At 32.3% G+C, this 25,444-nt stretch overlaps 3 protein-coding genes and 1 pseudogene across 3 annotated transcripts; all 4 read left to right on the top strand.

Annotated features, from left to right (window-relative positions):
- Positions 1 to 3,788: 3,788 nt before the first annotated feature.
- On the top strand, positions 3,789 to 5,879 carry LOC148201874 (pentatricopeptide repeat-containing protein At2g21090-like). The gene has a single exon (XM_088110631.1). It carries the CDS (start codon positions 4,001 to 4,003, stop codon positions 5,648 to 5,650), a length of 1,650 nt encoding a protein of 549 aa, XP_087966757.1. The 5' UTR covers positions 3,789 to 4,000; the 3' UTR covers positions 5,651 to 5,879.
- A 455-nt stretch (positions 5,880 to 6,334) lies between these two features.
- On the top strand, positions 6,335 to 8,154 carry LOC148201873 (uncharacterized). Its single transcript, XM_088110632.1, has 2 exons — positions 6,335 to 7,190; positions 7,385 to 8,154. The coding sequence occupies exons 1-2, from the start codon at positions 6,765 to 6,767 to the stop codon at positions 7,910 to 7,912; spliced, it is 954 nt and encodes a 317-aa protein (XP_087966758.1). The 5' UTR covers positions 6,335 to 6,764; the 3' UTR covers positions 7,913 to 8,154.
- Positions 8,155 to 12,392: 4,238 nt separating this feature from the next.
- Positions 12,393 to 13,396, top strand: LOC148201872 (chaperone protein dnaJ 11, chloroplastic pseudogene; annotated as a pseudogene).
- Positions 13,397 to 22,211: 8,815 nt separating this feature from the next.
- Positions 22,212 to 23,159, top strand: GRP2 (glycine rich protein 2). Its single transcript, XM_047317136.2, has one exon. The coding sequence runs from the start codon at positions 22,279 to 22,281 to the stop codon at positions 22,879 to 22,881; it is 603 nt and encodes a 200-aa protein (XP_047173092.1). The 5' UTR covers positions 22,212 to 22,278; the 3' UTR covers positions 22,882 to 23,159.
- Positions 23,160 to 25,444: the final 2,285 nt, after the last annotated feature.

Below are 25,444 nucleotides of genomic sequence, written 5' to 3'. Positions count from 1 at the left end.
TGAAAATTCAAATTATTAATAAGCCGTATAAATAAATTAAAATATAATGTCGATAAATAGAAAGTAACAATAAATCCTTAAAAGTTGAAAACATTTTTAATCATTACTTATTAATTTTTATCGAATGTACATTTATATTTACTTAAACAATAAATGAGAACATTAAACTAGAACCAGAAAATAATAATATTTTTTTTACTAATATAAATATTATTTTTTAAATATCTATTTTTTTTTATGAGTTAATATATTTCTTTGCTCTCAAACTATTTTAAAAGTATGCGTTTCACCTTTAATACGAAATGTTTTTTATGTAAGAAATAAAATTATACAACACACTACAATAATGTTAGGAGAATGTTTTATATACATAAAATATGTATATATTTAATATATAAACAATTTTTTATAATACCTTAAGAATGAAAAAAAGTTTTATTTTTTTACATGTAATATTTTCGTATATATCATATTTTTAATGTTTTCTTTTATATATATATATATATATATATATATATATATATATATATATATATATATATATATATATATATATATATATTATTTTTGTTTATATATGTAAGATCTATGAAAAATATTTATCTTAATTGTAACAATTTTATTACTAGTAGTAATAAATTTCTTTGTGAATGGAAAATATAATTAATAAGTTAAATATAAAAATTTTGGTAGCTTAAATGGTAGAAAATTGTAGTGATTTCAAGAACATGGGTTCAAGCTCTTTTCTACCTTCTTGTAAAAAAAAGACAAATTTAAAAAAAATTAAAAAAAAATTAATATTGATAGTGGATAAAGCACTTCAGATTTGAAGGCATTATTGAGGAATCCATTATGTAAGTGGTGATTAGGATATTAATATAATAAAATAATATTAAAATAATAAATAATATTAAAAATTTGATAAATAGTAAAATTTTTGGACTATAAATAGTCATGAGAGGGGAGGCTATTTTGCACAAAGAGAGGAAGAATCAAGTGAGAAACCTTTAGAAATAGAGAAAAAAGAATTAGGAAGAAATTTTTAGTTGCAAGAAGAGTAAAGGCTCTGGAGGGTTTTCGGGGAAAACAAATTCGAAGCAAGAGAAGTCTGAAATAGAGGTAGGGGAGCTAACATTTCTAAGCTTTTATATTATGATTTAGTATTGTTTTATTACTATTCATGTCTTGAACTTCCGTGTGAATATTGTTAATGAAAAACATAGGTGCTTACTGTATATCTTATATATAGTGAATTTCTGTGCTAATATTATATGATGTTGTTTTGAATCTGTAAATAAGAAATTTGTTAAAAATAGTTGAGGAACACTTTGACTAAGGAAAGACTTGGTACTTAAGTTGTCCATTGTGAGACACCTCTCTTTCCTGGAAGTCTACTCGACAAGTTTTTAACTTAAATCTTGTTGAACAGATTGAGTACTGTTAAATTATTGTGCAATATATCTTGTTGGAATAAAAATTTCTGATGAATTCATGTTATTGTGGTAGATATCGAATTATGAATTATAATTGTGATGGTGGGATAGAGGAATCTTAAAAACCGGAGTTAATACATCCTTGATCATAGAGCAGCCCTGGTCCAATCCAGTAAGTTGTGACTAGTCATATGTATCAGCGTTTATGGTGAGTTTGATTCGTCAAACATTTGATTCTTCTCCGGTGACCATTTATGGTGATATTTTAGTATTGTTAATTTACTTTGTGATATATTCATTTTGTATGATTTCTGTGATGATTGAATTTTATTATATTGGATTTGAATTTACGCGTCTGAACATGATATGAGTATTATGGGGAGATATCATAAGGGTATAATATGAGTTGAGGAATGTAAGCATGGTATGAGTCTCGCAGAGATTCTGTAATGCCATGGTATGTGTGTATATGTTGATGTTGATGATCCTGAAATTGGAGGTTATCCTGATACTCTAATAATCATCCAGTCTCAAATAGAGAAGGATGAATTATGTGGTGAGAGGGGCAGGAGGTCCTGATCTATGTGCCGATTTTGGACATAGTGTTGAGGACTAACCTTGTGGATAGTATGGAAGGCAAGAGGTCCTGGTCTATGTGCCAGTTTTGGACATAGTGTTGAGGACTAAGAAGGCATCACAAGTGCGGAACCTCCCGTTGACCGCTCATCAACATATCGTCGGGGACTAACCTTGTGGATGGTATGGAGGGCAGGAGGTCCTGGTCTATGTGCCAGTTTTGGACATAGTGTTGAGGACTAAGAAGGCATCACAAATGCGTAACCTCCCGTTGACCGCTCATTAACATATCATCGGGATGAGTGTTTATTGGGCATTGTGGAATCATTGTCTATTGAGTATTGTGGGACGAGTGTCCATTGAGTATTGTGGGACGAATGTCTATTAGTAATTGTGGTATGGTGGGATGAGTATCTATGATGCGATTGTGGTACGATGGTATAAGTATCTATGATGCGATTGTTGTATGATGGTATGAGTATCTATGATGCGATTGTTGTATGATGATATAAGTATCTATGATGCGATTGTTGTATGATGGTATGAGTATCTATGATGCGATTGTTGTATGATGGTATGAGTATCTATGATGCGATTGTTGTATGATGGTAGGAGGGTGTCTGACATAATTATTATGAGGTTTGTTGAGTAATGAATGAGTATCTATGATGCGATTGTTGTATGATGGTATGAGGGTGTCTGACATAATTATTATATGAGGTTTGTTGAGTGCATCAAAGTAATTATGCATGTTTTATAAATGATTGATTACATGTTAGCTCACCCTACTTGTTTGTGTTTGTGTTTGAATATATGCGATGATCGTATAATTCGTTATACGGGAGGAGATGAAGGAATGTCGTCTGACTCAGTGCCAATGAAGAGAAAGATAGAAGAATAAAGTAGAAGAACTCAAGTTATAATTTTCTAGTTGAAATCTCAGTTTAAAACATGTATAGACATATATCAACTATGAATTTTTAAGAGTGAGATTACGGGATGTTACCATAAATGTAATGTTACAATATATAAATTATGAATTATCAATTGTGAAATTTTGGGATGTTACAATATACACATACATTTTGTCAAATATAAATAATAGTTTTAGTTTCTTTAAAATTTTACACATAAAAATTTATGTCAAATTGTAAACATTGCATCTTGATATGATTCTGTTCTCAATATTATATTTTAGTTAAGTTTTGGAATTCTTAATCATACGAATATATTTATAAAAGTTATTTGTGATTATTTGTTAAATATTTTTGAACATATTTAAAGAAACAAAGAATTCTAAAATGGGTAAATAAATATTACTTTTTTTATTTCAAGTATTTATAATTTTTTGTTCTTTAAGTTTAATTTATATTTTAGCTTTTTATATTTTATTTGTAGTTAAGTTTTTGAATTATCAATCACAACAATATATATTTTAAACATATTTTGGACTGTTTGCTAAATAAACGTTAAGATGTTCATTGATAAGTTATTATATATTACAGGAACAAATTGAACGACAAATGGAAATTTTAAAATATTTATATTCTGCAATCACTAATTAAATTTCTTGAATCAATGGTATATATAATTAAAAAATCACTTCTCTAAATTTTAATTTTTAATTAAGCAACTTATTCACACCTGAAAATCTGACATTATTGAAAATTAATTTGAATTATTGTTATTCATTTATTTATTTTAATTTTTAATTTGAAAATAACTGTGTGATTAAGAAAGAAGAAAAGAAAAATCAAAGTAAAAGAGTGTTAATTTGGTTTTGTTAAAGCACGGTTCGGCCAATGTGCCGCTGAACCATATTGGTTTGGACAAAATCTGCCGTCCATGGTGGCCGGAGCTGGTTCAACGAATCCACCATCGAAGTCTTCCTCCAATTTCTTCTCATATTCCCATTCATCGTCGTTGGCATAGATGATGAAGTTGTTCAAGTCTAACTTTCACCCTTCAAATTCACGAGGTCTTTCTCTACAATGCCAATGCCATCTCCCTTGTTCCCAACCCGGAAATCCCCCCCTAACATCTGCATCGTCAAACCCCTTTTCTCCAACACTTCTCTATCCGACGCCGTTTCTTCTCTCGACCTATTGCGCCTCAAGGGCATTCGCTTACCCTCTCACATTCTCGCCACCCTCTTGCGCCACTGCTCCAAAACTAGGTCTTTTCGACAGGGCAAGTTGATTCACCTCCACTTGAAGCTCACCGGTTTCAAACGCCCCCCTACGCTTCTAGCCAACCACTTGATCGCTATGTATTTCAGCTGCGGCGATTTCGTTCAAGCACGCCAGGTGTTCGACAAAATGGACGATAGAAATTTGTTTACTTGGAACAACATGCTTTCTGGGTATGCTAAATTGGGTATGATGAAGCAGGCTAGGAGCATCTTCTATAGAATGCCTCACAAGGATTATGTGTCTTGGAATTCAATGGTGTCTGGGTATGCGCATCGTGGCAGATTTGACGAGGCTTTGAGATTTTATCGACGGTTTAGAAGATTGGATGTGGGGTATAACGAGTTTAGTTTTGCCAGTGTCTTGATTGTTTCTGTAAAGTTGAAGGAATTTGAACTTTGTAGGCAGATCCATGGGCAGGTTTTAGTAGTTGGGTTTTTGTCCAATGTGGTTATATCCAGCTTAATTATTGATGCTTATGCAAAATGTGGAAAGATGGAAGATGCAAGAAGATTATTTCATGACATGCCTGCGAGGGACGTTCGTGCATGGACAACACTAGTTTCCGCTAATGCCGCATGGGGCGACATCGAATCGAGCGCCGAGTTGTTTAGTCAGATGCCTAAAAGCAACCCCTGTTCGTGGACATCTTTGATTAGAGGTTACTCTAGAAATGGTATGGGTCACGAAGCACTTGGTGTGTTTAGAGAGATGATCAAGCACCGAGTTAGACCCGATCAATTTACGTTCAGCACTTGCCTATTAGCTTGTGCTACTATTGCTTCACTGAAGCATGGTAAACAAATACATGCAAATTTGGTGCGAAATAGCATCAAACCTAATACTGTTGTAATTAGTGCTATTGTTGGCATGTATTTGAAGTGTGGAAGGTTGGAAACTGCCAGGCGAGTCTTTAATTCCACTGGAAATAAGCAGGATCTAGAGTTGTGGAACACGATTTTATCAACACTGGCTCACTATGGCTATGTCACAGAAGCAATTATGATGCTTTATAATATGCTAAGATCAGGAGTGAAGCCAAATAGGACCACTTTTGCCGTCATTTTGAATGCTTCTAGTCATTCAGGTCTTGTACAGGAAGGGTTTCAGTTCTTCAAGTCCATGCCTAGTGAGCATGGTGTCGTCCCTGACCAACAGCACTACGCAGGCTTAACTAATCTTTTTTATGAAGCTGGGTGTTTTAATGAATCAGTGAAGGATCTGCAGATGATGGATTCTAAGCCAGATGACCATGTTGTATGTCGATTGCGTGGGAATATAGATCATGGGAGAGAAGTGGCTGTACTCCTTATCAAATTGCAGCCACAATCCTTTGAAACCTACAAATTACTTTCAAGTATTTATGCTGCACTTGGGAAATGGGATTTGGTTGAGAAAATAAGACACATTTGTCGTGAGAGACAGGGGAGAAAAGAGCAGGCCATTAGTTGAATTGACATTGATAATAAGGCTCACACTTCACTGTATTGGATGTGTCACCCTCTGAACAAATCAATGTGCTCACCTCTGTGGCACTTAATTAGGTAAAAACATTGGAAGACCATGTACCAGTGCCTAACTTGAGAATGTGAAAGTTAGGGATTTTTTCCAGTGGATCAATTTTTGTAGAGAGCAGGAATATATATTCCATTGACTAAGTCACTATTCTTTTTCATTTTCACTTTCTTTTTTGCTGACACCAGATTTTGCCCAGTTGAACTTCCACGGTGTTATACTTATTAGATGTTGCCTCCATAAATACCGAGGAGGTATGAGAACACTGGTAAGAATTTTTTATGAAAGATTTTTTTTGGCCCATTGTTTCATTTGTATTTTCCCCTGAATAAAAAAAGAAAACAAAATTACTCCACTTTTAATCTAAAACTTTAAAAACATGAAGAATTGACATTATTTTTAACTTAAAATTTTAAATTAATGAATTTTCATTGAGTTTTATTTTCTCATTTCTATTTAATTTGTGATATAGACTTACACTCAATATATATTTTACATGATAGTTTGTTTATAAAAAAAAGGTGTGAATGATTTGTTTATGAATGGCTGATCAAGAATTAAAATTGGTCATTTTTTTTTTACTCGTGATCGTTTAGAATTGGTCATACTAAGCGAATAAAAAAGCAAATACTTAGTGAGAGAAGCTTCATGAGCCACCCAAGTGGACCAGAATATATCTCGATCATAACTCCTTACCAATAATTAGAGCGAAGGTTCCCACCACGTTAAGACAACAATAGGCTAATACTAATAGAGGAGTCCTTCCTAATCCAAAGCCAAATTTCTTCGAGACAACCAAAAACAATTGAGTGAAGAAAGCACAAGAATCATTTCATATTTCTCAACCTTTGTCCAATTCAGCAACTTAACTCTCATTCATTAAAAAAACAATCCATTCTTACGCCACCATGCCTTATATTAAATTCCACTACCACCAACAAAGTCATAACCTGCAACAGCAAGAGCTGACTCCAGCAACAGCGAAAGAAAGAGGAAGAAGAGCTAGGAATTCGTCTTCCTTTTGCTGTTGTTGTCCCTCTCCTAATCTTTGATGGGTTCCGAGGTCTCCAAACAGGTTGAGAAAAGAAAAGCAATCGAAAGAGAGGGAAAAACTCTCTCTGATCTCAAAAACTCTGGGGAAGACTACCCTGGCTCAACTTACCATCCATCTGACAGAAAAAATTGGATGTCCGAACTCAACCCAGAGAAACTTGTCATAAAACAAATTGTTTGGCCTGGAACCCATGATTCTGCAACCAACAAGATTGGCATCCCATGCATCACTCGCCCTTTTGCTCAATGTCAATCCTTGTCCATCTACCATCAGCTTTTGATGGGGACAAGGGTCGTTGACATTCGGGTGCAAGAGGATCGCAGAGTATGCCACGGAATCCTCGTTACATACAGCATCGACGTTGTCATCAAAGATGTCAAGAAGTTCTTATCAGAGACCCAATCGGAAATCATCATCCTTGAGGTTAGAACTATCGTTGATCTGCATCATGCATATCCAACATTGATATTATTGTATATGAGAAGTATAAGGCCTTAGACAAAATCACACATCATATTATACGCATTTTTGGAATCATCGTTTAACATGTATCAGATACATCGTCAACGTTATATGATTGTATTTGTATCTGACATGCATGTCTTATCTTTGCACAGATTAGAACCGAGTTTGGGCACGAGGATCCTCCCGAATTCGACAAGTACCTTGAGGAACAACTGGGGGATTACCTAGTTCTCCAGGATGATAATGTTTTTGAAAAGACCATAGCTGAGGTGTTACCAAAGAGAGTTATTTGCGTTTGGAAGCCAAGCAAATCGCCACAGCCTCCAGCAGGAAGTCCTCTGTGGAGTGCAGGGTATCTGAGGGATAACTGGATCAACACTGACATGCCGTCAACCAAGTTTGATAGCAACATGAAGCATCTCAGCGAACAGCAATCTGTCACGTCCAGAAAATACTTCTACAGAGTGGAGAACACCGTCACTCCTGTGGCGGATAACCCCGTTGTGTGTGTGAAGCCTGTCACGGAACGCATTCATGGCTTTGCAAGACTCTTCATCAGTCAGTGCTTTTCCAAAGGGTATGCAGATAGATTGCAGGTATTTTCCACGGATTTCATCGACCACGATTTCGTTGATGCATGCGTTGGACTCACACGTGCGAGGGTAGAGGGTCAAGCATGAAAAGATGAAATCATCCACCTCGTCTTGATAACTCAGTTTGTTGTTTCCTTTTCTTGTTCATGGTTTTTAGCTGGATCACGTAAAGTTAGAATATTTTTGCTTTTCTTGAAGTGGGTGTTTGATGAAAATTTCTGGTATGGAAAGAAGCATTGGCTTGGGCTGTGCTGTCATTGAATCTGTACCTCATTACGATGAAATTAGAAGACAGAGAATGGAAATTACAAGATGAAAAGTTTGTTCTATTGGATTTTGTCATTGAAAAAATTCTAGACGTGCACTCAAATGCTTGCGACCTCCGTGTCTTGTTTGGTTCGTTTTGGTCCACGAATTCAACAAAATAAGCTGCGACAAGTCAAATTTACAGCTTAAAACGGTTCTTCGATCAAATTTAGGAATCATTATCAATAATTTTTTTTGCAGGTGAAATTATTTGAATTGTTTCTTATTCACTGTTATGTGTTGTTTGCATGTTGGAAGTCTCACATCTGTGAGATCAATCTAAAGTATATAATTTGGTACAAATCTTATCTTACACTCACATCTTGCGTGGTTGAGTTAGATTTAAAGTTTAATTTTTAATATGGCATCAGATTTTGTTGGATAAAAACAAAAATGGGACCCATCCACATGTTGAAAAGAAGGGTCAATGTTTTCATATACCATATATTAAGGAAGAATGTCTTCCACCTTCGCTAAAGCTCTGTAAATTGCTACAATGCACCAATCATGTTTTTTTTGTCCTTTCTTCCTTCATTCATTATAAAATGAATGCAAAATGTGCAGCAAAACAACTCACCAAGAATCAAACGGTGAAGAAAGAATTCAAGGGGAGAAAGAGAGAAAGCCACGGGTACTACCGTGAAGAGAGAAACATCACCGAGAGGTAAAAGACACTGTGTAATAGAAACTGTGAGTGTGTAAAAGAGAGTTTTTTTTATACCATTCGAGAGGGTGAGATTTATTGAGAGATCCTCAGAGAGTGAGAGAAACACTATAATCCTACTTTCATAATGAAGATAATTTTCTGGACTAGGTTCCGTGGTTTTTCCCGAGAGGATTTTCCACGTTAAAATTTCTGGTGTTATTTTTTCCTACGCATACACTTTTATTTTTACGCTTCCGCATAGTGCCCATTTTGGGTTAGCAAAGAAAGGAACAAATACCACTGTTTTCCAACAAATTTATGGTTAGAGTCTGACGATTAACCGCGTCCGTACTGAAATGGAGGACAAAATTAGAAATGATGAAAATTTAGAAAAATAAAAAAAAATATATGTTGGTTAAATTGATATAAATAAGAACAATTATTCATTCTTTAGTTTTAGCTTTTTAATGAGCCAAATAACAAAAGTGAAAGAAATAAAGATATATTTTTATAACAATTAAAAAATAATAATGTAGTTTTTGTGAAGGTTTAAGTATTTATACTATAAATTTGAAACTATACAAAAAAGATGAAAGAAAAAGAAAGGCATTGTTTCCCTAGCTGGTATTTCATTCTGATCTAGGAAGAGGTATAAACATTTTCTAGTGATTAAAAACACTTATTTTCCTCTGTTTTTTAAAACAAAACAGAACAAAACTAAGTCTTCTTTTCCATTTTTTTTTCGAGGTTTTCTATTCGAAACAAAGAAGGTAGAACTAAGAAAAGACACTGTTAAATATAACTTTGTTTTAATATTTCGATGTGAAATTAAAATTAGATTTGATTTTAAATTTATATTTATTTTGGTTTCTAAATTTCAAACATGAATGTTTTTAATCTAACACTTTGGATGAGGTTTGTTATATATTGTTCCGTGTTAGTCTCATGTAAATAATTGTCAATCAAATTTAACACAATTAGATTAAAGAAGTATATTTATTAATTTTTAAAAATTAAATATCAAAACAAATCAAATTTTGAGATATAAAGTATATTTAATATTAAAAAATAAAGTATAAATTTGAGATGTTTATTAGAAGAAATGAGTTTACGTTTCGTTTTCTCTCTCAATAGTAATGATGTATGTAAGGAAATTGGAAGTAAAAAATGTTATACACATTTTCCTCTTCGATATCTCATATATGAGATTTGTCTTCATTTTCATCATGTAATAGACTAAAATTAGCACAAAAGACAAACTGCACAACCCCAAAAGGAGTTCATATGTTTAGTGTGTTCAATACAGAAAAAAAGAAAAAAAAATATAAATAACAACACAACTTATGAAATAAAAATATCACATATTGGAACGATACCACAGAATTATGAGTGAAATAATTCGACGGTATTAAATCTCTAATGATTTATTTATTGAGCGAGAAGAAAAAAAATATAAAAAAAAATATTCTAATAATATATTTTAAATGAATATCGAATAATTAATAAAACGAATGATAAAATGAATATTTGTTGTGACGATGGATCACAGAAAAACCCAACAAAAGCAAGTGTTGGGCTGCCCTGGTAATGGGCTAATATAAATAGTTGTTTGATAAGTAATTATTTTAATAATAACTAGTTTTAAATATTATATATATATATATATATATATATATATATATATATATATATATATATATATATATATTATTGTAGTGTAACCTTTATTTAACAAAAACATACTTAACAGGGCTGCGAGAATTTATGCCGCTAAAACTTTAAGATTGATTTAGTTCAATAGATTTTTGAAGTGTCGTGTTACCTTTTTTAAGAAACTAAAAAATGCAAAAAGATAATAATAAAATATTTATAAGATTCTATATTTTATTATTTGAATAAGTTTGTATATGTAAATTAATTAAAATCTATATAACAATAATAAAACAACTAACATTATCTTTAAATTTTAAATCTTTCGAGAGTTTAAAAAGAGAGAGTAATTAATAAAGAAAATACGAAGATTAGCAAGCCAAAGGGATAAGGATAAACGTTGATTTGCTGACTCGTTCAATTAAAAAGAAAAACTTGAAATTAAACCTAATGGATGCGTCCAGGAATGTGTTTGAAGATTCACTTCCTCATAGGTGAAGTTATAATTATTGTGATCAGTTGATGACATAAGCAATAAGTTAACATATTAATCAATTTAAATATATATATATATATATATATATATATATATATATATATATATATATATAAATATATTTTTTATTTGTATCAAAAAAATATTATGTTACAAACAATGAATTAAACGACGAGTTATCCCACAAGTTATATTATCTTCTTCCTGTAACATGAGACACCTTAATGCTTCCAACATGATAAATAGACTTAATTATAGTTATTTTATTGTGATTAGGTCAAATCTAATCAATTCAATACTTTAAAGTTAATCGAAGTTTTATATTTAACTAAAAAAAATATTATCTATTAATATTATAGCGAATTATATTTTCATATTCGAGTTACAAGAAAAACAATTTAATAATAAGTAATAATAATGTGAGACATGTTTATATTTATTTGATACATTTGTTATTATACTTCATAAAGGCTAATAAACATATCTAAACTTTTGAAGAACACGAGTATAAATATGAAAATTGAGTTGTATATTAATATAAACATGTAAGTATAAGTATGACACATATATATTATTTTCTGATAATAATAATAGTGAGATTTTAGAAAAATAATTGTTGGTGATGGTTTTTGTGGTGTAGGAATCTTTTAATTTTCTGTTAGATCATTATCTCTGTTTGTCTGTTACTGTGACCCTTTTAAATGTAGCAATGTAGCATAAGTGTCATCTGACTGTTCTCGGGAAGGAAAATGAATGATGCGTCAATTTCACCATATGTAAATATAAATTACATTATTCTTATAAAAACTTTCACTCTATATACAAGAATATCATGTTTATATCACAAATTAAAACATATAACTTTTAAGAGTTTTTTATTCGATGGACACGTGTCATCTTAATTTATGACGTGCCTTATGAATTTTGTATATGGAATAAATTAAAAGTATAGATGAAATTAGGCAGATTAAAGAAATTGCGGTTGGGAACATTGATTTTAGGTTTTGGGTCCATTGCAGCATTCAAGAACAGCATAAATGCGTGGACGATTACTGTAGAAAAAGTGATTCTAAAGATTTTAGATTCTCTGTAATTTTGGACTGAAATTTGAAGGTGATGTCATTAATTTAGTAAGGCGTTCATCATAATATATAAACAGGCAACATAAATTGTATATTAAAATTAAAAAAAAATCAATCAAGTTTAGTTTGAACAAGAAACAATCTACATTAAATAATAAAATTGGAACAGTTTAGCTGAAAGTTATGTATGTGTATATCTATATTTGAGAGACTTAAGTTTATCCACAAAATGCATTGAATGACATTGAAAACTTACCATCTCCACTCTCCACTGAATGTTTAACAAATATACACCAGAAAGTTTATTTGTTAACCCTTTTTTCCCTCACTTTGGTATCAAGGCAAGTTTGAAACTGCAAATATTCAACACAAAGTTAAGAACAATGTAAAATCAGTTAGGACCACATAGCAAAATGGTAAGTCTATCCCTTTGAACAGTTTGATGAGTCAGCAAAGAACAGGATCCAACGTATAAACAAACTTTTCACAACATTGACTCTTACAACCTCGTTCACAGGTATACGTACACTATTGTTATCACAAAAACTTTCCTTTTTCATTTGGATACACAACACTACTGTTCTTCTCTTCACGTGTTCTATATAAACACATTCACCATATCAGTCTTCTTAACTCAACCCTTAACTGCCTTTAATCTTTTTCCTACCCCACAGTTTCACATTTTTTTCTGTTGAAGCCTTGATCCAATCCTGGTTTTTATCCACTGATATCTTAGCCTCTAAAACTCAAAGTTCCAATTTTTGTAAAAAAATTGTTTCCACTTTAGAACTGAAAACAGAGGATCCTGAAAACAGAGTACCCTGTTATTGTGCTGCACAAATGGCTTCCCTCTATGATGTGCTTGGAATTTCAATTGGCGCAAGTTGCGTGGAAATAAAGGCTGCTTACAGAAAGCTGGCTAGAACTTACCATCCTGATGTTGTAGCCATGAATCAGAAGGAAAGCTCGGCTCACCAATTCATGATAATCCAATCGGCTTACTCAACTTTGTCTGACCCAGAAAAGAGAGCACAATATGATAGAGATAACAGATACAGAAGATCATCGGCTATGGCTTCCATGGCAGCAAGAAATCACACATTTTCCTGCGCTGGAGGAAGTGGCAGGAAATGGGAAACCGACCAGTGTTGGTAGTCATGTCAAGATTATATTATTGAACATTCTGTCCTTCTTCTTCTTTAAGCAGTCGCATTCAGGAAAACTTACTTTTGTAGAATTGATGCTCTTGGACTCTGGAAGATGATCCATTTGTTTATAATAGTTTGTTTTCGTGTATGAAAATCTGTCAGCTGTTGTTAGCACATCCTAAAATATTCATTTTTTAAGGAAAAAAAATACGAAAATATAAGAAATGTCTGGTCTAATCAACTCATTCTAAAGAAAAGATAGGAAGCAACAACATTTCTCTCACGCATCTTTCTTTTCCAGCAGTCAGAAAGAGATTTGAAAAGATATGCTTTATTGCAAGTGTTCATATTTAGTATTTGTATTTTAAAATAAAAATATTTTAAAAATACATGTACGAGAAATAAAAAACTTAAAAAAAAAACTCATTAAATATAATAGTTGTATACCTGTATGACCTGCAAATTTTTAAGTACAGTTAAGATAAAAATGAAGTAGCTATAGGTAGGTTTCTTAGGTCTGCCCGTGTTCAAACAAAAACACTTGCTGCTATGATCTTGCCTAAGAAAACAGAGGAATTGGAATTTGTGAAAGGTGAGAATTGAAGCAGAGGATAACGACATACACAGTGGTATAATTTTCTTTTCAAGGGAGTGGGACATGATCATCATCATGCACTATTTTCTGAAAAACAAAATTAGGGTGAGGCTATCTATAAAAAAGAAGACAAAAACATGGACAGTTTTGTATGACAAGGTAAACTGTTGTGAGAAATGTTCGTTTCATATAACACTTCCTCACGTAACTCGTACATTCTTTTTATATCATCACCATCATCTTTTTTTTTATTCTTGTTTTGTTTTTACATGTTTTATAGTAATGGTTTATTTGATACTTGTTTATTCCTCTGTGTTAAAGTTATCGTAGTCGTACATATAAGTAGGGTTGCTCTTAATTGCACTTGGCAAAGCTGAAATCATTATCCTTGGGAAAAAACTTGAACATACTTTAAGTACAATTGTTGTTGTTTTCAATTAAATATAAAGTTTTTATTTTTTGTTATATACGATAAATATGTCCTCCTTATCCATTTTGCAGGCAATTTCAGGTTTTAGGGTTAAGAGACTGTAATTAAACTTGTAATCCTTACTATGGATAGGTTATCATCACGGCCCAAATGTTAAAGGCCCACTTACAGGGATTTATGCTTCATATATTTTAAATCAATTATATAGTTGTTGATTAACTTCCTTTCAAAATTCAATGTCTTGATCAAGTAAAAAAATATTACCAAAAAGAAATTGTAACAAATACCATTAATTTATGATGTCACCGTAAGTGCGCGCGCGCATATATATATATATATATATATATATATATATATATATATATATATATATATATATATATATATATATATATATATATATATATATATATATATATATATATTTATTGTACAGTCCCTTATTACCGTACACTCCTGATGCATCATTAATATCTCGTCAAATGTCCAGATCGATCTTTCAGGTCGATCTATCATCCGATCAACCATCCCGGCCGACCAATCACCAGGCTGACCGTATGGTTGGATTATAAACAATAATAACTCATTAAAATCCCTAATGAAGATTAAGACGTGATTGGGTCATCATTAGGCCGACGAAAGGTAAAAGTTCATTACAACCAGTATAAATAAAAGTCTCAGGTATGATTTCTGCGCAGATTGCACACGCTGCATATTATGCATTACTTGCATCCTTCATAATCGTTTGGCCATTTTACTGACTTGAGCGTCGGAGCACCTTTAATAGGTATGCCCCTACCCGGATTGGAGAAGGAGGGAGAGCGAGATACGTCCGACCAGGCCTCAACACCCGTCCATCGACTTCAACGTTCATCCAGCTTCCAACGGTCGCCCGCTTGGAGAAAAGCTCGCCCGGTTCATCCTGAAGCGCTTTGAACAAGGCTTGATCCGTTCGGTTTGCAAGCTTCACCCTAGTCTTTGAGATCCGTCCGGCCGTCAACATAATCAGGAGTGTTTTAGCGAGGTCCCACCAAATCCGACCGAAACATTTTGGTGCACACCGTGGGGCCGAGCGTGCATCCTCATTCATAGCCATAAGGAAAGGATGAACAGTGCTATCAGGAACCTCAGGTGAACATCCTCAGCCGCTCGGCCTCGGCCATCAAGCCTCAACCTTTTAGCCAAACTTGGCCTCCAACATTCTCATCATCTACCATCCGGTCATTTCGGCCGTAACTCGGCCTCTGCTGGACTCAATCACTCGGTTACATCTTTACCGCTCGGGTACTTTCCTAAACTGTCTCAGGTACTCGGCCACACGTTGGCCTCAACCGTTCGGTCATATCTTGACCTTTCAGGTACTCTCTAAAACCTGACCTCACAAGTATTCAACCAACCATTTGGTCCATAGTATTCACCCCCGACCGATCGACCATACTACGAGGAATCTTGGTCGAAACGTATCAAAATCCAAGTTGCTGAACGGAGTTTTGCTCCTGTCAGCTTGATCGGGCGGTGAACGGCAAGTTCCCAAGAGGAACCCCTACCCCCCGGAACGAATCAAAACCAAAGTTGATGAACAGAGTTTCACTCCTGTTAGCTTGGTCGGGCGGTGAAAGGCAAGTTCTCGAAGGAACCCCTACCCCCCGGAATGCATCAAAACCCAAGTTGATGAACGAAGTTTCACTCCTGTTAGCTTGGCCGGGTGGTGAACGGCAAGTTCCCGTAGGGAACCCCTACCCCCCGAAACGCATCAAAACCGAAGTTGATGAACGGAGTTTCATTCTTGTCAGCTTGGCCGCCAGGCGGTGAACGACAAGTTCTAGAGAGGAACCCCTACCCCCCGGAACGCATCAAAACCCAAGTTGATGAACATAGTTTCACTCCTGTCAGCTTGGCCGGGCGTTGAACGACAAGTTCCCGAGAGGAACCCTACCTCCCGGAACTCATCAAAACCCAAGTTGATGAACGGAGTTTCACTCCTATCAACTTGGCCAGGCAGTGAACGACAAGTTCCCGAGAGGAACCCCTAGGCCCCGGAATGCATCAAAACCCAAGTTGATGAACGGAGTCTCACTCTTGTCAGCTTGGCCGGGCGGTGAACGGCAAGTTCCCGAGAGGAACCCCTACCCCACAGAACGCATCAAAACCCAAGTTGATGAACGGAGTTTCACTTCTGTCAGCCAGAACGCATCAAAACCCAAGTTGATGAACGAAGTTTCACTTCTGTCAGCTTGGCCGGGCGGTGAACGACAAGTTCACGAGACGAATCCCTACCCCCCGGAACGCATCAAAACCCAAGTTGATGAACGGAGTTTCACTCCTCTCAGCTTGGCTGGGCGATGAACGACAAGTTCCCGAGAGAAACCCCTACCCCTCGGAACACATTAAAACCCAAGTTGATGAACGAAGTTTCACTCCTTTCAGCTTGGCCGGACACCCTGCCGTTCGAGGCGTTTCAAAAGGTCTATTTCTCAGCCTTCATATGACCTCAACCATTCGGCCACCGCTTGGCTTCAAGTCATTCAGCCTCTATAGGCCTTAACTTATCGGCCTCCATAGGCCTCAACTTCTCGGTCTTCTAGGCCTTAACTTATCGGCCTCCATTGGCCTCAACTTTTTGGCCTTCTCGGCCTCAACTTATCGGCCTCCATAGGCCTCAACTTCTCGGCCTTCTTGACCTCAACTTATCGACCTCCATAGGCCTAAACTTTTCAGTTTCCTCGGCCTCAACTTATTGGCCTCAACTTTTCGGCCTCCTCGGCCTCAACTTATCGGTGTCCACAGGCCTCAACAACTCGGCCTCAATAGGCCTCACCCACTCGGCCTCAATAGGCCTCACCCGTTCGGCCATTTCTTGGGCCTCCACCCTCGGCCATTCGGCCTCCATTTCATTGGCCTCCACAGGCCTCAACTCTCGGCCTTTTAAGGCCTCAGCTCTATTTCATTAGCAAAACAGGAAATCCCGTCCGCGTCAGGAAGGCCATGCACAAAAACCCCTTCGCATCATTAACATCATGCTCGGGCTTGGGGGGTTGACAGTTCCTTGATGCATCATTAACATCCCATCAAACGCCCAAACCGACCACCCAGGTCGACCTACCACCCGACCGACCATCCCGGCCGACCAATCACCAAGCCGACCGTATGGTTGGATTATAAATAGTAATAACTCATTAAAACCCCTAATGAAGATTAAGGCGTGATTGGGCCGTCATTAGGCCGATGAAAGGTAAAAGTCCATTACAATCAGTATAAATAAGAGTCTCAGATATGATTTTTGCACATATTGCACACGCTGCATATTATGCATTACTTGCATCCTTCATAACCGTTCAGTCATTTTACTGACTTGAGCGTCGGAACACTTTTAACAAGTACACCCCCACCCAGCATGGAGAAGGAGGGATAGCAAGATACGTCCGAGCAGGCCTCAACACCCGTCCGCCAGCTTCAACGTTCGTCCAGCTCCCAACGGTCGCCCGCTTGGAGAAAGGCCTGCCTGATCTTCATCCTGAAGCGCTTTGAACAAGGCTTGATCAAGAGTGTTTTAGCATGGTTCCACCAAACCCGACGGAAAGATATATAATTATATAATTATTATTACAAGCGAGAGAACATTTGAGTATAAATATCTAAACAAATAGCTTATATGGTTGGAAGGACAACTTTCAAATGTTTGGGTTAAAGAGTCTTTCTTTTTTTAACGTTTTACTGGTTTTTTAAATGTTTTCCGCAAGAATATAATTGTGTTAATAAGTTATTAATTTGACTTTGATTTATAAAGTAGTATAAATATTTTAATATTTTATCTTAATGTATTTATTTATATTTTTTTATAATAGATATAGTTTGTTTATGTTTTATAGAATGTAATTTTATTCATGTCGTTTTCATATTTTGTATTCTTTTAAAATGAACAATGAGCTTTGAATGTCAGTATAATTGAGATGGTAAAATTTTGTTTAATAATATTTTATTTGGAAACTAAAATGTAAATATATTTATTTTTTTATAAATATGATAATAATATTAAATAAAACATCTTATTGTTTTTAAAGATAATATTTGTTAATATATGTTCATTTGTTAACAAATAGTCATCATAATTACAACATATTAAAGACATAAAATTAAGTTAGTAGATAATGTTTGTAAAAAACATATTAGAAATTTAAAACTTTCACGTGTTAAAACACACATCCAGATAAATTTTATCTCAATCTATCATTATACAGTCAGGGTAGTTTTATTTTTTTCATGTATATAAGCAATATTCATATAAGCCATTTAAAAGTGAATTTTGGTCACCATTTTTCATTAATGACTCTAATATCTTATACTCTAAATCTAAAATAGGTCAGTTATCATGTTAGAAACTATCACTCACATAAGTCTAAAACATTCTATCATAATTATTTATTAATTTAGGTAAAAAACTTTTGAGAAAATGAAAATTATACATGTAAGAATAAAATAAATTTAATTTTTAAAATCAATGAAAATGATTAAATGAAATATATGATAAAAATTTCACCAAATTGAATTTGTTGATCTAGTTTAATATAAAAATATTAAAAAATATAATTATAATTCGTATTTTAGTATTCACATAATTATTTAACAAATCATAATTTTTTATAAACAAGTCTAAACTTTACTAATAATTATTATCTTTTAAATATTGTCATCATATTTTTGTCATAAATTTGTATTATTTAAATATTTTAAATGACTAATGATTAAATTTTTATCTCTAAAGTTAAATTTATTAGTTGCTTTATCATAATTTAAGTTTTCAAATAATGTAAAATAATTAAATATCCATCAATATGTCATCGTTAAATTTAAAATTAAATTTAAAACACCGACGATATATAAACATCTACCAAACTTACTAATTTTAGGTACAATCTTTATAACAAAACAATGCAATTTAAACAAATTACAAAATTATAATAAATGAATAATTTAATTTTTCTTTTCTCACATTTTGTAAAATTCAAAAGGTTGAATAAAAAGTCACTCAACTGCTAACTGACTCTAAAAACATTTAATTTAAAAAAATTAAAGAAAATAGTTACTCGATAGTTGAGCTTATATCATGTGTAGTGTAGTAGATTAATTAAGTGATCCAGTAAAAGATACATACACACTATTTTCTCTTTCAATAATGTTGTGCTCATCTCCTAAAAACATAAGAGATATTTTAGGAAAAGGTGAAGAGACAAGACATAAAAATTAATAAAACTCAGATTTTTTGTTTTCATTTTAATAAAAATTAACACGCATATTTACTCTATAATAAATGCTGCCTCTGCTATTATTATTATTATTACATTTAAAATAAAAAATAAATGCTATGATTGAAATAATATTTAATGCTGTTGTTATATTATTTATTATTATTAAAGTTTTCAGTATTTTGAAAATAATACATACATTTAATAATTCGTTTTGAAATAACTAATTTCCCCCCAAAAAACAATTGTAGAAACTGGTTATTTAAAAAAACATAATTGTTATTTTCATCATGTAAAATATTTGCAACCCATTTCACTTCTCAAAAGAAATATAAGACATGACAATCTAACCTAATTAATAGCACCTCTTACTCACTGAGTTAAATCTATCTTTTAGAAAAAACAAAAATTTTATCCAATTTTCTCATTAACATTAGGATAAAATAAGAATTTACAAAAGTAAATTAAAAATGAAAATTGATACATTTAGTTATAAATAATTTATTTTACTATGAATTCACTCGTTAAAGGCTACATGTAATTAATCTGAAAAATAATCTTATGAATGCCAATTATTATAACTTTAACTAATAGGTAACTTAGATATACGTTTTGATTGAGGTTACTTAAATTTTTGTTGGATAACAATTTAAGGTAATATTTGTTAGTGTCAATAAAAATATATGTTTAGTTTTTTTTAAAACATATTATTTAATGTTAAAATAAATCATAAACACAAAAAACATAATGATAATATAAAATGTTAAAATAAAGAAACTTTCCTGTTGACATAATTGAATATATATATATATATATATATATATATATATATATATATATATATATATATATATATATATATATATATATATATATATATATATATACATATATACATATATATACATATATATATATATATATATATATATATATATATATATATATATATATATATAATATTAGTACTACGCGTATATGTTCACTTTTTAATTATATTAAAATATAATAAAAATATTATTATTTTTTTATAATAGTAAAATCAAATACAAGTCATTTTATAATTTTATTGTAAATAATTTTATTTATTTTATAGGTAATTTTATTATTATAACAGTGGAATTAAAAAAATCAAATAAATTTACAGAAACAAAAAATTAATAAAATAATGATTTTAATTTTAAAAAATATTTAAAAGATAAATTTAGAAAATAAATGTGAAAAAAATCCGTTACTATAAAATACTTATTTGAATTAAAAAAATATATTTGAAAGATAAATCTAGAAACAATCTTGGACACAAAAAAAGAAATCCGTATAAATTATTATTATTATTATAATAGGACATGTGTGCAGTTTAAATAATTAAACTTTATTTAATATTACGTTATATGTATTGATTTTGGTAAGAGAATTATACATTCAACAGCTCAATTTTTGAATTATAGCGGATAAATTATATTTAATAAAAACGTTATTAATTCTAGAGTTAAATACTTTCAGTTTTCAAACTTATTTTTTACAACACTTTATATTGAATTGGATAGATTAGACTAACATATTATAACCCATTTTAACGTCTTTAACAAATATTATTAATATAATTTAATTAATTATTTGTTAAATTTTAAAACCTGTTAATATTTTTCAAAGAATAATACGACAATAATATATATCATATTTTGAAATAATTTTACTAAAATATAGTTAACAGAGAGAGAAATTACTTTAAAGAAACATTTATTATTTTTCAAAAGTTTAAAGTGCATTTATTATTTTATAAAAGAATTAAAAATTTAATTAATTAATTTCAATTAGTTGTAACTATTGCTATAAAGTATATATTTTGAATACCAGTAGTAATGTCTGTTATCATATACAATTATTTCCGTTGAAGATTCTTTTATACATCTAATTATCTAACTTATAGTATATATATATTTATTTTCTAATTTTATCTTTAAATAATTTTAAAAAAAATTAAAACAATTAATTTATGAATATTATTTTTCAACCATTCATTTATTTAAATTTAATCTTTTTAATTTTTTAAGTTTAATTATTATTTTATAATTTTTAAATTTTTAAAAAAATTATTTATATTTAATTCTATAATTATAATAATAATAATTTTTATCATGAACACACCAGTTAAAATGATTACTTATGTATAACAAATATTAATAAATACAGTAATTTTGTTGGGAGAGCATTTGTGGGAAGCGTGACACTTTTTTCTACAAAAGTATTATTTTGAATGAGAAAAAAAATATAATTTAAAGACATTGTTTGATAAAATAATGTATTTGAATTTTTATAATAAAAGTGTAACGGTAACAATTACATTAAGAGAGGAAGAATAATGGAAAGTAAATAAAGTTAGTGAAGGGTTTTTGAGTTTTGAGAATTCAATTGACTGACCAGTAAAAATGGACACTGCATCTTCATTTTCAAGAATTTTGCATTGGCTAGTGGTAACGGCATAGAAGATATTTTAGGGAAAGGTGAAAAAAAAAAGAAACTAATAAATGAATAAAAATAAAAAAAATAATCATACAAAATGAGAGGAGAAGAGAAAAGATGTTGACCAGTCAACTTACAGTGAGAGAGATCCAACGGTGGATATTGAGAATAGAGAAAACCAGCGTCCCCCAACCACACGATTAGCAGAATTGTAATTGTTTTTGGTCAATGGAATTGTAATAGTGAGTTTGAAATAATTAAAAGGGTAGAAAAGGCGTGGCCCACAATGAAAAAGCCCAATAAAAAAGTAATTATATAAGGCACTCTTTCCCTTGGACGAAACCCTGAATAGAGTGGGTTTGTGTGCTGAGGGTTTGTGACGAAGGAACACAAGATGAGTGGGAAAGTGAGTGGAAAGGTGAAATGGTTCAACGATCAGAAGGGGTTTGGGTTCATAACCCCCGACGATGGTTCCGAGGATCTTTTCGTTCATCAATCGCAGATCAAATCTGACGGTTTCCGAAGCCTCGCTGAGGGAGAATCCGTTGAGTTTGCCATCGAATCTGACTCTGATGGACGTGCTAAGGCTGTTGATGTCACTGGTCCTGACGGTGCCAGTGTCCAGGGAACCCGTCGCGGTGGTGACGGTGGCCGTGGATATGGCGGTGGACGTGGTGGCGGAGGAGGCGGTGGATATGGAGGTGGATATGGTGGAGGTGGCGGTGGCTATGGTGGTGGTGGACGAGGTGGAGGCGGCGGCGGTGGTGCATGCTACAACTGCGGCGAATCCGGTCACCTTGCTAGGGATTGCTTCCAGGGAGGCGGAGGCGGTGGAGACAGGTACGGAGGAGGAGGCAGTGGTGGAGGAAGGTACGGCGGAGGAGGTGGCGGCGGTGGAAGGTATGGCGGAGGCGGCGGTGGCGGCGGCGGTGGAAGCTGCTACAACTGTGGAGAGTCAGGGCACTTTGCCAGAGAATGCCCAACTAATGCTCGTTGAAGTCTGTTTTAGGGTTTTATGTTTATGATTTGGTTTTAAGTTTTTACTTGAAGATGTTTAGGATTTCAGTGGCATGTGTTATGAATTTTCATTAGTAGAATAGGTGTGTGGGATTTTGTTTCTCTTTTGGCAATCAGATGTTCATGCGGTCTTACTACAAATCTGCAAGCAAGATCAGATCTGGCTGGATTTATATTTTGTTATGGACTTAAATTTTGTTGTGTTGCATGGTGAATTATTGCTGGTTTAATATGATTCTTTGGGAGTCTTGTTATGAAGATTGAATATTATAATCAGGCGATTTATGTTTGCATGTATGTTTTTACAGGTTCTTTGTCTTGTATCTTGTGATAGTCATTTGTTTTCAGGTAATGCGTTTAATAATTTTGGATGAACATTTAATATGTATCGCATTTCACAAGAAAAACACAGCTATGAGTCCTGACAATATTATGACTGATATCTCTTTGGGAAATGGTTGTAGCAGTGGCATTTGTCTTTCTTTTCAGTTTTTTAACATTATTTTTTCTTAGTTTTAATTGGTATCAAATACAACAAATAAACAAACGATTGCAAAAATGTTTTGGGGAAAATGTTCTGTTCAAAACATAATTTAGGTTAACATTAATGCAATTGGGTTCACAAATATTCTTTTGAAGTGCAGGTTGTGGCTCAAACCATTGTCATGATAGGATGACATGTTGAGTGTGTAGTCTGTGCTAACCAGTTATGAATGAAATTATAACATTTGAAAATTGTTGCCATAGTGGTATTATCTGATGGGTTTTTGAATGTCATGAACTTGTTTTGATGAGACGTTATTCCTTTTACATACAGCTTTGGTATTGTTCTTGCTGTAACTTCGTGAATCTACACAAAAATATTTCATTAAACGTCTTCCTTGCATCACCTATATTTAAACTCTAGTTAATTGAATCAGACACCGTTTTCTGTTGCTTGTGATCAAATAAACATCTTCCGTAGTACCCAAATAAACATCATTGAACCCCGTTAAAATGTTATTAACAGTACAAAGGTGGTTGAGGTCAGCCTATGGATAAGGCAGGTGTTTTCTTTTGACGAAGAAATGAAAAGGTAGGAGAATCAGAAAAGGTTTCGATTTTTTTCATATTTTTTAATTTCCTTTAATTTGGTTTCTTTATCGACTAAAGTAGAATCAAATTTCTTAAATTTTTAAATGCTGTCATTTTAAGGATTCACTTAAGTCTCTTTATCCTTTACAAAATTATTGTTATGATTTTTTTGTTAAGGTTACTGTAGTCAGTTTTGTAAATTGTCCCCTTGCTTTTATATTAATATTTATTTGCTAACAATTTTGCTTATAATCTGGTAAAATTATATTACACTTTTTGTGTTTTTAAATTTAAGAATCTTAAAATATTAAAATTATAAGAAATATTGATTTTACATAATATGTCGTGATCACAAAATACTGGTGATCTTACTTTATTTAATTTTGGTACTGTTATGCATTATAGTTTTTAGTATATTTTTTTCTTAAGTATAATGTATTGTAAGTACTCTCAATGTCCAGAACTTAAAATACAAACTGAACTTAATTAAGTTTCTTTTAAATATTATATAATTGAGTCTCCACCGTCATAATTTTATGAATATATTACACAATTTAATTAAAAAATTAAAAATACAGAAATTTATGATAAACTTAAAATTAATTAAGCTTTAATGATATATAATATTATTTATCATATTTTTTAATATCTCTCTCTTTCCCCCTCCCCCTCTCCTCAGTCTGTATATATTATGTATAATGGTATAAAGATCTTCCCTTTTATAAAAAAAATAAAAATAAAAGTATTGTAATCAATAAACAATATTTTAATTTATATTAATTTTATTGTGTTTATTTTGCAAACGTATAAATTAAAACTGTTATGCCATCATATAAAATAGAACGATGTGACAAATAGTAAAGTTTTATCATAAATTTTATGTATGAAAAGTTTGATACTAACATGATACATAAATTAAACTCTAAAACTAATTCATACTTCATTGTTCTAAGATTAAATAATACAATTTTTCAACATTTCAGATTGTGTCACGTTTTTCAACTAAAAGATGTAGGTGGTTTGGAAGGACGAAAATAACATCACAAATTTAAATGAAAAATATAATTTTTTGCACCCTTTGAAGAAAATGTTTATTGATTATTGAAGATAAAATCAATGACACAAGAAAAGAAGAAGCTGTTTTTGGTTGTAAATACAGGTGTATAAGATATAATATGGGTATCCAGGCCTTACACATGGGCCGTCTCTAGTCTCAGGTTAAAGTGTTGCAAAGTTGGGCTTCACCACTTTGTAAGCCCATTTTGGATGTTCCACAATTTCCCACTTCATTTATTCATCAAGCAAATTTTCTCTGGTCACAATGCTTTTAAATAAAAATTTCAAGAAAATGGAAAGAAAGTGATATGCTAAAAGAATAAAATAAAGTAAAAAAGGAGAAAAAAAGGAGTAGCAAGAGTGATTAATCCCTCATTTTAAAGAAAATAAATCACGAAAAATATATAACCCAT

The sequence above is a fragment of the Vigna umbellata genome, chromosome 3, assembly GCF_029865625.1.
Source record: "Vigna umbellata cultivar VRB3 chromosome 3, Vumbellata_1.0, whole genome shotgun sequence".
In the NCBI taxonomy this organism is placed as follows: domain Eukaryota; kingdom Viridiplantae; phylum Streptophyta; class Magnoliopsida; order Fabales; family Fabaceae; genus Vigna; species Vigna umbellata.
Note: the sequence above shows the minus strand (reverse complement) of the source record. Positions and strands in the feature narration are given on the sequence as shown.